At 39.6% G+C, this 16,088-nt stretch overlaps 1 protein-coding gene across 1 annotated transcript; it reads left to right on the plus strand.

Annotated features, from left to right (window-relative positions):
• Positions 1 to 1,414: 1,414 nt before the first annotated feature.
• On the plus strand, positions 1,415 to 2,995 carry LOC113336692 (basic 7S globulin-like). Its single transcript, XM_026582340.1, has one exon. It carries the CDS (start codon positions 2,065 to 2,067, stop codon positions 2,851 to 2,853), a length of 789 nt encoding a protein of 262 aa, XP_026438125.1. The 5' UTR covers positions 1,415 to 2,064; the 3' UTR covers positions 2,854 to 2,995.
• The last annotated feature ends 13,093 nt before the right edge of the window (positions 2,996 to 16,088 follow it).

Consider the following 16,088-nt stretch of genomic DNA (forward strand, 5'->3'; position numbering starts at 1 on the left):
TTATCTAGAAATTCCAGTTTCACATGTTTATTTTCTCAAGAACTGATGTACATGCCATAAATATAGAAGCTTAGAGCATTCACAGTCACGAGAAAGACTAAATACTAAAAACCATACTAAATTTTATAAAAAGTTATCTTTTTTTTGAGGTGAAGCGCAGCGGGCAGAAGACTAAAATTTAGTCCGACGGAAGTATAATGAGCGATAGTAAGCGCACACAATAACAACGCCTGTTGTGGGGCGTATGTATAAAGTACGTTTAAGCTGGCGGAGTTTATATACATGCCCCACTTGGACGCACTTTCCAGTAACGCTCCATCTTTAAACAAACATAATACTCACGCATGACCGTCGCACACATTATACCTACGCCCACTATATTAAACTTAGTCTGGGTTGACGACTAGATTAGTCTCAAACCCTAAAGATCCGAACCAAATATAACTTTAGTTTGTCCCACTACGCTTCATTGCTGGACCAAATTTGGTATAGTCTCCAAATTTGGTCGTAACTGTGGTTGCTCCTAGGTCTCCATGTGTACATTTGTACTTATCATCATTCAAAAATTAAATCAGTAAATATCGCATCATTTGCCTCTATGCAGGTTGTGTCTAGGCAAGACAGGCCTTAAAACTGCCACACTTTTATAAAATAAAATCTCTAGTCTATCTGGGGTTTGTTCCTGGACAAAAAAACTTCCATTAGAAATTGCCTATTTTATGAAGCCGACGACTGAATATTACGTATCGGATTGGAGTCCCATGCCTACGATTTTGAAGCAAGGTTTGAAAAACACCCGTTTTACCGAAAAACGGCCGTTAAAACGGTCACACCATGTATCGTGGCCGTGAGGGTCCCCGAACCCAGTGCCTTTATAATGCCGATAAATAGGAAACAACGTTAGTTTTTTAGGACCGTTTTTCAGTTTTCACACACGTTATAACCGTTTTCTAAAATTAGTCTGAATGTTTTTTTCTTCTAAATAACATTTTAACGTGTGTTTTTTAGAACTGTTTCCCGTTATCACGCACGTTATAATCGTGTAAATAACTTTCTTACCATTTTTTTTGAGTTTTTTTTCTTTCTCTGGATTGGAAGCTTAAAACTTCGAGTTAGTACCCGTAACCTGAACCGTGATCCGTTTTTCAAACCTTGTTTTGAAGCACGATAACTGTTTTCGCCTATTTTGGCACGGAACAAGTTCAAAAGTAGTCACCGTTGTCAGTTCACTGCATACTTCCACGTATTAATATGGGAAGATAAACTCGAAAACGCAAAGTCACAAGTTTTATCTAATCCCTCTCTTTCCTTGCTGGACCCAACGAAGCTTATCAACTCAAGCTATCATCTTTCCTAGTCTTCTCCTTGTAATATTTAATCCAATCCCCATTTCCAACCCACGCGCCTGCTTTTCTCCGCACACCATTTTGTTAAAAAAACCCTCTTCATTCGCATATGCCCTTTAGTAATACTAATACCCACTCTCCATCTCTCTATCAAACCTAACTTCTCCTCAACCTCTCTGCAGATCCTTTCTAAACTCTTCAATGGTGTCTTCACATCTTCATCTCAATCATATTCTAATCAATATCACTATCATCATATTCTTGCTATCTAATATTTCTGAAGCTCAAATATCATCATTAGACAGTCAAGATTCAATTGTTATCCCCATAACCAAAGATATTGGTTCACACCAATACATAATACAGATTGGTCAACGAACCCCTCACATACCCACAAAGCTCGTTGTAGATCTTGGCGGCAGGTTTCTATGGGTTGATTGTCACTCTGGGTACGTGTCGTCAAGTTCAGTGTCAATCGGTTCAGTGTTCTACGGCGTTGAGCACCAGTCCAACAGTTTTTGCTGCAAGTGAGTGTGGCAAGAGTCTGTGTAAAACGTTTCCGGAAAATTCAATCAGTGGTGTTGGTTCAAACGGTGAGCTGGTTGAGGATGTTATAACCGTTGGATCTACTAACTGTTCGGTATCAACCGTCGACCGTTTTCTGTTCTCTTGTGGTCCCACGTATTTGCTGGATCGGTTAGCTGCTGGTGTTCAAGGGATGGTAGGTCTGGGGAAGAACAGAATTGGGTTACCGTCACAACTATCAGCAAGATTTAATCTTAACCGTAAATTTGCTATTTGTTTGCCATCCTCAGTTCAATCCGACGGTGTAATATTCATCGGTGGTGGCCCCTATACGGTTCGTCCTAAAAGGGATATCTCGAAATCACTGATTTACACACCGATATTAAGTAAACCGGGTACGGAACTGGAACCAAGTTCAGATGATCAGTACTACATCGGAGTGAAGTCAATCAAGGTCAACGGCATCCGGATTCAGTTAAACCCGGGGTTGTTGTCCATTGATAGTGACACCGGTTTTGGTGGAACCAAATTAAGCACAATTGTTCCTTACACTACATTAGAGAGTTCAATTTACAGCGCTTTAACTGAAGCTTTTCTGATTAGTTCCAAGTCTTACAATTTGTCTAGAGTGGAACCGATTCAACCGTTTGGGTTCTGTTTTGGAACTGAGGATATTAGTTGGAACAGAAACGGACCTGTAGTTCCAAACGTGGAGTTAGAATTGCAAAGCGAGATGGTGAAATGGAGGATTTTTGGTTCTAACTTAATGGTTCCGGTTACTGATCAAGTAATGTGTTTAGGATTATTGGATGGAGGTTTGGAGCCGAAAACTTCAATTGTTATAGGTGGGTTCCAGTTGGAGAACAATTTGCTGGAATTCGATCTTGGGACGTCGATGTTGGGGTTCAGTTCTTCTTTACTGAATAGGCAAACAAGTTGTTCTGGGTTTAGTTTCAATCCGGTTTCAATCAACTCCTCTTGAGGTTTAACTTTAAATGATCTTCTTGTAATCGTGATTTATTTTTGCTAATACTTGTAATTTTGTAAGATGTCTTCTATAAGTGTAACACTTTGTGAGTTATATCAATGCACTGAATTTTGATCAAGAAAATTTTTTTAGGGGATTTTTATAAAGTGCCATACTTTCAATTTCATGTATAAGAAAGTGTCACTGTTTTCTTCACAATTTATTTAATGCCACACATTTGACCTTTTTTATCCCGTTTTTTTCAAAAAACAGTTAACATCCGTTAGTGCATAGGTGGCAGTTATTCATCTTAGTAAAAGACATCTACAACTTCAAATCATCTCACTATACCGAGTTAAATCAATTCATCATTGCGAGTCATTAGCAAGTTCAGTTGTGACTCTTGTGAGTCATTAGAAAAGAACATCAAATTCAAGATGAGAACACAATTGAGTAAGACGCCTTTTAGTATCTTTTAATTAATCTTTCTTCTCTTCCTTGGGGCATTTCATCGAACAGATAGCATGCATAAGCTCACGGTAAGAACATACATGAAACAAATGGTATTACTACCAAAGAACTGAATCAAAAATCGAATGAATATTTAAATAACAGAAGATGAATCCCCTAAACTGGCAAAACGTGCATGATTTGTATTATCATTTATCTTCATACTTTGCAGATGAGTGGAGGGGCAGTTAATCCTCACCAATGCCGTCTTCTGGTTCATCATGGTTCCTATTCTTACCAGCAAACACTACAAACTGAAACCTGCAATTTCAATTAACCCCGTTCATCTGTATCTCTCATTTTTTCAATTAAGATGAGAGAAGCCGAACGTTTTAGATTTTTAGGGTTATCTAATAAGATGCGATTGTGAAGGGTAAATTGGTGAAAACGAACAGTCTCTTGACTAGTTCAACGAATATAGACCCTTTGGAGTACCCTGACGGAATATTTAACGGTTGTGGCAGTTTATTATTTTTGAGAAAAACAGTGGCACTTTCTTAAAGCCGATCTCGGAAGTGTGGCATTTCTTAAAATTCTCAAACTTTTATTATTGGCCAGAGAGGGTATCTTTAATACTACTAGATGTTTAGCATATCTGCACTGTTCATTCAGAAATGAACGCAAGAGTTGCAGATTTTGGATTAGCTAAACAAAACAGAGAAGGACAATTTTATGTGCCCGTATCATGGGAACATACTCGCGCACTGGCTTACGATGTTCTTTTGTGGTGTCAGACATTCTGGAGGAGTAGTAATCCCTGCCTATATGACAAATACCGTTCGAACCAAATGCCTCTCGTCTGACCAAGTCACTGAACCAAATTTGTATCCTTTTGTTGTTGCACCCTTTCCATCGAATGAGACCTTGAAAGAAGCTTTTCTGTAATTCTCGGAAAATGCGAGCTTACTAGGCGAAACCCGAACAAGTAAATCATCAGGGGAGTCTATTTTAGCATAGTACGTTGAGTTCTTGTGCCCAACATTTGTTACTGTTCTTGTCATCGTTCGAGCACCTTGAAGCTTAGCAATGGAGATAGAAGGATAGTTGATATCAGAGATGAGATCTTCTGAAGAATCGGTTGAATTTTGCGTCAAACATTGATCTCACTAGTTTAGTTTGATAGCCGAAGTAACATAGATATTTAAGATAATCTGTCGTGCTTGTTTCGTAAACTAATCCTGGATGAAGAGCACTATTTGGATTCGTTTTCCCTGCACCCATCTCGTGTGGACTTGCAAAGGCCTCATTTTCAGTCATTATCGGCGTTGTTAGTTATTGTTGCTGCATAAATCACCCAAGAGATAACTGTTAAGATAAGTTGTTGGTGTTGAAAAAAAATACAGTTTTATGTGAATAAAAATTACTAATAAAAAGGTTTTTCCAAAAATAAAAACACCTTCCAAATTTTATCGGGTTAGGGTTTTATATATATGAAGTTTTTTTTTATTATATTTATATATATAGAAAAACCTCTCTGATATCCCCTAGGGTTTTTTAGTACTTCTTCTTCGTTTTTTTTTTCGATGTTTGATACGAGGGTTTTAAGTGCTAACGATTCGTGAGTTTTTCCGCTGCCAAGTTCTAGAAGGACAAGTTTGAATGTGCTATTCAAGCTTGTTAAGATTGTTGTATCTTGGAGGCAGATGTACCCGTAGGGCTATAGCATCATCTTTTTAGAGTGTAGCCGGGCATTCTTGTCTTAAGGACAGTATGTTGAACATGCGCCTCAATCTACCATTACCGTTTTTTCTTGTTTCCATGGTGTTTAACAGGATATTCAAGACATTAACAGTTGACTAAGGAGAACACACGAAAATCAGATAAGTGCCTCTTATATTATTTAGTTGTTTGATTAATTTTTAATTGTTATTCTCCAACAATCTTAAGACAAGAATGCCCGCAGTAACAATTAAAAAAAAATCAAACAAGGAATGTTAACTATGTTTTTCTAGTCAAATATCTAATGTGGTATAATTCAAATCAGATCAGGTGTACTGTAGGCTAACTTTGTTGAGCCAGCTCATGATAAACAAGGGTTTGAACGTACAACTGTGCTTGCTAGGCTTGAAGCACGACTTGTCCAGATGCAAAAGACATACTCGACCACACTCTGTCATAAAGTTGGATACTCCTGTCGACGTAACAAGAAGCTTGTAGCAGCTGGAGATAGTTCGCCCGATTTTCTTCTTCGGTAATCATCCAAAAGTACGATGGGATCTACATCATGTTGGGAACATGTAGGGTAAAGGTGATAACGGAAAGCCAACCAACAGATTTCGACCTAGATCAAGTTCTTCATAAGAGGATGACAGTGACTCTGAAAGGCCGCCTGACATTCGAAAGGAGACAAAAACTCACGGTTCTTCATTATCGTAGCAGCAGCAGCCTTTATAATTATTTGATCGAATCTGCCAATGGCGGTGATAACAAGCACGAGACCTTGCCTTCCTGTGTCTACGAGGGTGTGACGATTTCGTCCAGTTTGGAAAGCAATGGTGATGAATCTTATGATACTATTACCCTTTCTCAAAGGCTGAAGAGGAAAGGGAAAGGAGAAGGCTAACAAACCAGAATGTTGAGTTCTCTGAAAGTACAGGTCTTTCCAGCGTTGAACATGATGTGTCCTTATATGACTCCAGAAGTGGTGATGGTACTATTACCAGAAGAGGGAGGTGAGGAGAAGGCTATAAACCAGAACACTGAATTCCGAATAAACAATAGCATAGACCGTTTCAAATCCTAGTTCATATCTCCCCAATCAAGACCCATGCAAACCCTGATTCTCATCTTTATTTTCCTTACAATCAAAACCTTTTAAGTAATCTAGTGATGGGTTGACAATTGAGTATTGGTTATGGGATACCTGTGGTGTGGAGGAACCTTCACTCATACAGTGGAAAACCCAAAGACGGCTTATGATATTTCCTCCCAAAACTAAGACTATGGAGGTCCTCTCTAAATTGAAGAAAAATGACTTTTTCAGTTCACTAAGATGGCAGAGAGCTGTTTTGATAAAGTAAAGCACTGTGATGACAGGTAGTCTGCCGGCTGTTCCAAAATGGCACAAATACCCTGAGTATGGACAAGTATACAGATATTGCCGAGTTTCCTCGATGTGTATACTGTGGTGTTGAACAGAAAGTCTTGGATGAAATTGCACAGAGGGTAAGTAAGAGGACGCACGACAAGAAATGGTTGCGAATGCAGAGGTGCAACAAGAGAGAGAACACTGGCATTGGTACGAAGATATAAAGCTCACAATCAAGGACGAGGCTCAGTTGATAGATGGATGATGAAACAAATGTTCAATGACATACTATAAAGCTCAGCCAACTGCAGAGCATGACATCGATCGAAAAGCAAATTCATAGACTGGCTCCAGTAACGAATTATGGAGCTTAGATTTGGAATTTGTCATCGATTGAAAAACATATCGTACTTGTCAACATAGTTTGTCAATCTGTACCAGAAAAAACAGTACATCTGGTGTTGTTTGAAACCAACAAAAAGTATTCCCACTAAAAAAGTCACTTACAGTCCCAAAACTCTAGTGAAATCAGGTGATTCAGTTAACATCCAGTGGAGTGGGATAGAATCACCATCAGAATCAGATTGGCTGGGCATATACTCGCCACCGAATTCATCAAACAATAGTTATATCGATTACGTTTTCTTATCTTCTTGTGAAAAGTGGAAAACTGGGTCTTGTTCAATCAATCGATCAAAATATGAGTTTCGGATCTTCAGATGGAGAGATGATGATGAGACTGGTAAAAAAGAGGTTGATCCTGATCATAACCCTGTACCAGGAACGAAGCATATGTTGGCGAAATCAGAAGGAGAACTAGGTTTCGAGACTGGGAAAGGACCGGAGCAAATTCATTTGGCGTTTACAGACTATGAAGATGAAATGAGGGTTATGTTCATAACTGAAGATGGAAAAGACAATTATGTCAAGTATGGAACAGATGGAGGTGACATGAATAAGGCTGTGAAGACATTAGTCAGCAGGTATGAAAGGGAAGATATGTGTGATGCTCCTGCTAATCATAGTATTGGATGGAGAGATCCTGGTTTTATTCATGATGGAGTGATCAAAAACCTGAAATCACACAAGAGGTATTATTACAAGGTAAGAAACTTCCCTGAAAAATGAGGCGATGAATGCGGGAACAGGAGCACTAGGTTGTTCCAACAAAAGTGCATTCTCCATTGACAAAAGCATCCGTGAAGGTACCGGTAAGTATTGTGCAGCAATTCATCTCCTTCAATATCATGTAACAGTACAGTGGATTTCACGTCAGGTACTCACTCATCTAGAAAGATGCTCTTGTTTGCATGTTTGTTTTGAGTTATTTAAATATCTTCTTGGAGTGAGATTGATGAATTATGGTAGACAGTCCTAAGATAATTCGTCTATGTGATTGTCATTGAGAAGCTATTTAGGTTGTCACCTTTATCATGATATTTTAGGAGACGAGGGTCAGTTTATCTCGTTGATTTACTGGATTAGTTGACTTTTTGAACTTACTGAAGGCAAGAGCTAAGCTTAAATAGTAATCTTAAGTAATTTTAAGGAAATTACTAAAATGTGGGGGACCTTTGGCCATAGTCATACTTGGACGGATTCAAGGCATTTCGGCCAGTTGAGTTGCTTATGCATCTGTAGGCTAGTGCACCTTTTTTGTTCCCAAAAGGAACACTTGACTTAGGTAATGATACATAAGTAGATGTGGAGAAAGTATTCTTAATGGTTGTGGAACAAACTACAAGTTTTGGAAATATGAAATGTACCTGATATAACCATATTATACATATATGTATAAACCTAGATACTTATCGTACCACATGTCTCTATTATGATATTTTGGGATATGATGAAATCTTGTGATGTGACAAACATATAACTGTTTTACATCTACTACTAAATAGTTGTTGTTTAAGATTTGACAGGAAACTATTATGCGGTTGAAGTGTTCTAAAGGATCAGTAGGTAACCAAAATAAATTTTGAGGATATAGTTTCTGTCTAACGCGTTTAGTATGTGCTGTAAAACAGATTTGCATCCGCGTTTAACCTGGGAAATCACAGGGATGCTCTGACTAAAGGATCAGAGATTGGAATGCATGAGGTACATATGTAATTTCACATATGTGATATATATTGCACTAACATTAATCTTGAGGAAGATGTAAAGAATGTACTACTGAATAGTACATGTATTTTTTATATGCTTTACAACCACCTATGAAATATGTGATATTTACGACTTGACTGAAAGACCAATTGGTTGATTTGATCTAAAGGATCGAAGGGAACCAGAATATATTCTGAAGGAAATGGTCTTTGTCAAACTCGATGCATTTAATGTGTGTTGTAAATGTGCAGTATATCAGGTGTATACAAATATTCTTGTATCTCAAGAGAATTACTGAGATGATCTGATTAGAGATTTGCGATACTTGAGGTACATCTTAAATTGTGTATGTAATATATATTGTACTGACCTTAAGAGATGTTGTTGTTTCAGGCTATGGATAAATCTTAGCCTATGTGTGTATCCTCTTAAGGAGTGTCTGTATAAGGAAGTCCTTAAAACAGACAAGATGAACTTGTATATTGAAGAAATCAAAGTTCGTGTGCTTTAATTCAAGCATAAGAGGAAGACGAATGATTACTAAGATGCTTCTTAGAAGATATTCATCTGTGACCGAAGCCTGTGGCCATCATTGCAGAAACTCAATTGACTATGTGAGTCTAAAGTAAATGAGCAATGACAAAGTCTAGACATACTCGAAGAAGGCTAATTCGGTAAGACAACTATACTCTTTAATGAAGTAATTTTAGTTGATTCGTGAAGTCAGAAAGAGGTCTCAGTAGACATGTAAAGTCAAAAGAGAACCTCACAGACTTAGGGATGTCAACAGAAAAATTAGTGGTCCTTTGACGAAAGGATTTTCTAAAGAGATAGTTTGTAATTATACATCGAGGGGGAATGGGACTTAAGCTCATATAAAATAAACTTGCCATGAAGGATACTCAACCTTGATGACTGGAGATCCCAAGATCAAGGTTTCGAATGAGACAACTAATTTATGGTAGGTAAAGGTAAACACTATCAGAGAATTATATTCTCTCTGTCCCTTCCCTATGGTGTAGATGTGATAGTGAGACTGCATGTGAAGGGTGACTTTAATAAGTCTTAATGAGTTCCATAGTTTCAATTTAAGATTGAAGTGGGGTGTAGCAGTGAACACTCTTAATGGAACTCACCTATCTGAATGAGGAAGTGGGTCGCTTTCTATGAGAATATGAGCTGATTCTCTAGAGCATTCTGAGAAACAAGACGTCCAGGGCCAAAATGGACACAACGGCGGAGCTTGGCAGCAACCGTGGAGATATCATGTGTGGTTGTTATCGCGAGTTACACCAAATATTAGACAGTTCAAGACCTAATGGACACTGGCTAATAAGTAGTTCAGGTAACCTCTCACTAAGCAAAGGTTCAAGACCTTATGGACACCTATGCCTATTCATGATATTTCTTGTTTTCCGTGTTTTATCGTATTTTTATTCATGTGGGGGATTGTTGAAAAAAAATACAGTTTTATGTGAATAAAAATTACTAATAAAAAGGTTTTTCCAAAAATAAAAACACCTTCCAAATTTTATCGGGTTAGGGTTTTATATATATGAAGTTTTTTTTTATTATATTTATATATATAGAAAAACCTCTCTGATATCCCCTAGGGTTTTTTAGTACTTCTTCTTCGTTTTTTTTTTCGATGTTTGATACGAGGGTTTTAAGTGCTAACGATTCGTGAGTTTTTCCGCTGCCAAGTTCTAGAAGGACAAGTTTGAATGTGCTATTCAAGCTTGTTAAGATTGTTGTATCTTGGAGGCAGATGTACCCGTAGGGCTATAGCATCATCTTTTTAGAGTGTAGCCGGGCATTCTTGTCTTAAGGACAGTATGTTGAACATGCGCCTCAATCTACCATTACCGTTTTTTCTTGTTTCCATGGTGTTTAACAGGATATTCAAGACATTAACAGTTGACTAAGGAGAACACACGAAAATCAGATAAGTGCCTCTTATATTATTTAGTTGTTTGATTAATTTTTAATTGTTATTCTCCAACAGTTGGTGCAGGTGAGTTGCATTTTATTTGAAGAGGAAGGATTAGAATTCAATTATACCTGTAGTCATAAAAGCGGATCTGATCATCGACGGTGTCCATTTTGGGCGTACTGATTTCATGTATGCAGCCGCACCTGAAACATGAGGGCAAGCCATGGAAGTACCACTTTTAATAGCAAATTCAGTTGGTTTTCCAATGGTGTTGTCAACAATCGGTGGCCATGCGACGTGTTTTCACTTACTTGATAAGGTTCCTTACTTGGTCGACTTCATGTAATTAAGTATTCGAGTCGCAGCATTGTTATCAACTTGTGAAAAGGTTAATTCGGCATCCATCAGGACTGAATATTGTGTTGCCTTGTCGACCAGAATTATTCCCGCTAACCTTTTCCGAATCTAATGACCCCGGAGCGCAGTTCCTATGAGAGAACACAAAATCAATGCTAAACCAATCGACAATGATTGGGGTGACCCTTTCATGTTATTATATCTAACGTTTTACCTTGCAGGTTTAACAGAACTCGAGTTAATAGCCGCGTTTGTTCCGGACACAAGTGGATAGGCTTTAGAGGGACCATCATTGGTGGCAATAAAACCAACACCCTAGCAGAGCCAGAGGAGGGGAAATAAAGTTCAGTTTTTACATACAAAATGCATAAAGCAGCAATTACTTGTATCATTGCTGCTTGATCCGCTGAGGTCATAGTATCTTGCACCTATCAATTTCCTACAGTAATGCAAGGTGTCAGCCACACTCATTTTGCATCAGACAGACATTTGCAAAGTTACGGCACTTGGTATACCTATTGCAATCAGACTTGTTGAAATCATTTCCTTCCATGCAAGTTCCTTTCCATCTTGATGGGACCTCGCTGAAGCCATCATCACTAAAACTCGGCGATTCAGGCCAAACTCCTGGTATAGTCATATAGAAAGAAAAAACTGCAGAATTAGAATTGTCCAAGAGAAAGAAAGAGAGACAAAAATTCAAGCGCACCTGAGTCTATGACTCCAATGATGACATCGTTAGAACCATTTCGACAGGAATTGAACGACCAACTGAGACATTTGGTTATGTTTTCGAACTGAGAACGTTGGTTGGAACTGAAACGGAGCAGTAGTTCCAAATATAGATTTTAGTATTGAAAAGTGACATGGAAAAATGCAAAATGACATGGCAAAATGGAGGATTTTCGGTTCCAGTAAGTGATAAAGTAGTAATTCAAAACCACACATAAGAAATTCACCACTTGTTGGCAATCTTATGTATGAACTGCAATAAGAATAGAAGAAGGAAGAATGATGCAAACCCAACCAAAGTAGAGACAAGGAATATATCCTCTAGCATTAAGACAGATTCACCCCGCACCAGTACTTATAGACTATCCATGTCTGTCTCCCAGGTTACAACGATTCTCTTCTCGATATAACAGCACTCCAAATTTCGAGAAACAGCGAACCAAACTTAAAGTGATGAACTCTCTCATTAGCACAAACTAAATTGATGATTTTACAATGCAGTAGGATGACGATTAGGTTCCTAATTGATGATTCTAATTTAAGTGTATTATATTAGTACCTCTTCATTGAAGCATCGTGATGCTCCATGGAGTTTTTTTCAATGATTTTGTATGAAAGGTCAAGTCCGTTCATGTTTGTGATAACCTTTCGTTTGGTTTTCAAATTAAAACCAACGTAACTAACCGAATCAGAAACTTAATTGGGCCCAAACCAAATTAACTCCATTAGGTACGAGACACATATTTTCCATTCATCTATCAAAATTGGATTCAATTTTCCAACACCACTTTAACATACCTCAAATAGAGTGTCTGGTAGCCCCCGTATTAGACAAGTTTCTCTAAATTGAGTCTCTGGTGGTCTCAAATGCATAACTTGGATTAATATTAGACAAAAGAAATCTTGAGGATAGCATCGCCATAGGCATTAAGGCTGGAGATGATTGTAGTTTCCTTGTTGTCAGTGATAATTAGAACCTCCTCAACTTGAGCGTACCGTGACTTCGGTAGAAGGTTGTTTTGGTGGAGCGAAATAGGCAGCATGGGTGCAGTCCCCACTCTTGACGTGATCAACGAAACTAACGAGCTTATCAGTTGGAAGAGAGTTTTGGTGTAGAATTTTTTTGTAGATTGCCCTCCACAGCCTCAGTGCTTCTATATTGACTCTGTAAATCTTTGGTGACCAAGTAGAAAGACATGTTGAGTAAGTTTCGCATAAATGATACCTACGGATGAGGGATATGTCGTATCTCCTTCAGTCATCTGCTTCCATACCGTTAGGGCTCACACTTCATAGACGTCATGGAAAACTTCCCACAACATTTATCCTCTCACAATGTGTGACATTCTCTTCTGAAGAAGTTGAACATATGTGGGTGTGTACACATATATCTTACTATCAGACACGTGTATATAAAGAGGTACGTGGAAAGCATGCAGGCCAAAAACATCAAAACATGATGGGTCACGAAACACCAAATAAACCCCGAGGAGTTACTTTATCTCATCCCCAAAAGAGGAGCTAAGATCAACGGTGGAGAGAGAGTTAGATGACACGGACTGACAGGGGCAGAAGACACTTGTCTGACACGAGCAGACCCCTCAACTACCCACATTAAACAATCTGAGCAGTGTACGTGTCGACCAACCTGTGGAACGAGCGAGGATGCCTCTGCGGGATCAAGGGGGAAACGCAGACCTCCGCGTGATGGACGCAAGGACACAAGAAGATAAGGTTCCAACGGTCTTCAGAGATGGGTCACACGTTCTAACCTTATAAATACCCAATCTCCACCAAGAGGAAAGGGGAGAAAAAACATCAGGAAGGGAAGGAGAGAAAGAGAGAGAGAAATAGTAAAGGTAAGTTAATCCCTTAGAGGAGAGAAACATGTAAACCCCAAAAATCATTCAACTATTCGTGTAACCGTGAAGAACATAGTAGAACAACAAATCCCGTGGATGTAGGCCTTAGTGCTGAACCACGTAAACCTTGGTCTTATTTACATTTCAGCACTTTACATTCATTTAGCTCCGCACGTGTTTGCTTATATGTTTTGTTTTCCTTAATACTTATATCCCATGCACCAACGCCACGCCTGGAGTGGTTGGAGGAGGCCATGATAAACCCGAAGGTTTTGAGCCAATGAATCAACACCAGGGTACCATCATCATAATCTCCTTAGATGTTAAAGATTGATTGTGAGCGTTCGGACTCCCACGTGGTTCGTGTGCCCACAATTTGGCGCTAGAAACAGGGACTTCGTCCCGGTAAAAGATTTATCTTGTCCTGTGATTTCATTTTAATTTGGCATATGATTGCTCTGATTTTATCAGCTCGGACCGTATAGATCATTCGTCAACTGTATTATGTTCAAAAACCCACCTTTGGTCTTCGATAAGAGTTTGAGTTAGGAAGCGGGTTATTGTTCTAATCAATCGGATTTACAATTTTCGTAGTTTTTATACTAAGGATCGCCTTTAATAAAACTCTAACCCGTATTTTATAGCCTGCGGGTATTAATTCCCTCTTGAAAAATTGTATTTCGCCAACTAACCCGCTTCACGCGGATATTCCCGTTTCTGTTGTTTGAAATAACTTATGCAGAGAGAACGTGTTGTGAGTAAAGAAGGCAAGTTTACGCGAGATTTCAGTATCAACAAAAGGGCACGTGATGGAAAAGACACAGGAAGCAGGAAAATCCAAAGCTTTGTCAAAAGAAACGCCCAGGACAACCCCGATCATCACCCGAAGCAAGCAGAAAGGAGATAAAGCTAAAGTGACCAATCGAAGGCAAGATACTGCAGAAATCACTTCACCCATGAACGCTAATTCAGTTGCAGCGGCGGCTCTCAGAGCAGCAACGATAAAGTATGGGGAGGCTGCGGAGGCTAGCAATACCTTCGCCATGAGTCAACTTAATCAACCAAGAGAAAGGGTGGATGAATCCAGAACATTCCAACCCGCGCACCTGCTAACCTTTGGAATGCCGCTAACAAATAATCAGAATCAAACCATACCGGCGGCTCTGGCACCGCAGAGGGGCACTCACTCCAATTTGGAAACACCAGCAACCGAAGCTGAACCCCTGCCACCTTTAGTACAGACCATGGAGGAGGGCGGCACCACGGCTGTAGCGGCACGCGCTGGGACTCCCAATCAGGGGTCCAACCAATCACACCGACTAATGGCTGAGCTTGAGGAACTGAGGAAGAACCAGCAGGTTTACGCAGAAGCTGTAGCTCTGTTGGCCAGAGAAAATCAAGATTTAAAGGAGCGGATTGCTCTAAGCACGAAGACCATCCAACAACTTGATGAAGCGAGCTCCAAAGCACCAGAGCCAAACCAAGACTGTAGAGTCGTCCTAGTGGCTAATGAAGACGTGACAAGGAGACGTAGCGTATCCGACCCGGATTATGACGATGGAGAGTCAGACAGTAATGAGCTGAAGAATTTAGAGCACCAACGCGCAATGGAGGAGCTACGAGATGAGATGATGGCAGAGATCAGGTGATGAGTGCCAAATATTGTATATATTTATCCCTTTTTGTTGGCATTTAACTCATATGTTGTGCAATAATTCTACATTTTATCCCATATTCTGTATTTTCATTGTTTTCAAGAATAAATATTTTTCTTACTTAATTTTATATTTTTAGGTAATAAATAAAGTCTGGATGAATTGCGGAGCGGAATAGAGCAGAAAAGTAGTGAAAAGCCGGGAGGAGTTACGCAAGGAAGCCGCGAAGAACGTTGTGCATAAGACCAAGAGGCTAGGAATGGGCTTGAAGAAGAAGAATTATCCTTAAAGAAGACATGGGCTTGGCGTACCCAAGGCCCAAAGCCCTTTCTCAAACCTATTTCCACTATCCAAGCCCGTATCGGATTTCAGCCGTCAGATCGAAGCATTTCAGCATCCTACGGTCGCTCCATCATCGCACATCAAACTCCGAAGCTCCCGCTTTACATCGCAACGCCCATCTCCATCTTGGGCCGTCCTTTTTCGTTGCATTCCTCCATCCGACGGTCGCTACCCACAGCCTCCCATCTCATCGTTGGATCCACCTACCATCGTCACATCCTACGGACCAGATCGCGAAACATCATCCCTCGCTGCAACCGCTACACACCATAGTGACCAAACCCTATACTACCACCCAAACACTCCCTTCTTCCCAAAACATCGATCTCATCTTCTCCACCCGACCATTTCCAGAACCACCACCACCTGCTCTACCCTGCCACCATCTTCCCCGACCATCCCAGTTCGTCTCGAGCTCCTTCCCATCACCTCCCAACACCACAGAAACCCATACCCATCAGTCCTTTCCCCCTAGCCTAGAGTTCTTATCAAACTCATATCTCTGCATCCAAGGTATGGAGTTGATAAGAAATCTCGAGCTAGGATTTCACTTGGAGCGACATGGAAAGCAGAGAAAGCATCGTACAAGTATGGGTTGAAGCTATTTTGGTCAGTGTGTAGGTTAATTTTTATTAATTTACAAAACCCTAATTTTCAAATTTGGGGATTTTCCAATTAGGGTTTGTAGAAATTTAGGGTGTTGAAAATAACTATAAATTGAT

The sequence above is a fragment of the Papaver somniferum genome, unplaced genomic scaffold, assembly GCF_003573695.1.
Source record: "Papaver somniferum cultivar HN1 unplaced genomic scaffold, ASM357369v1 unplaced-scaffold_154, whole genome shotgun sequence".
In the NCBI taxonomy this organism is placed as follows: Eukaryota; Viridiplantae; Streptophyta; class Magnoliopsida; order Ranunculales; family Papaveraceae; genus Papaver; species Papaver somniferum.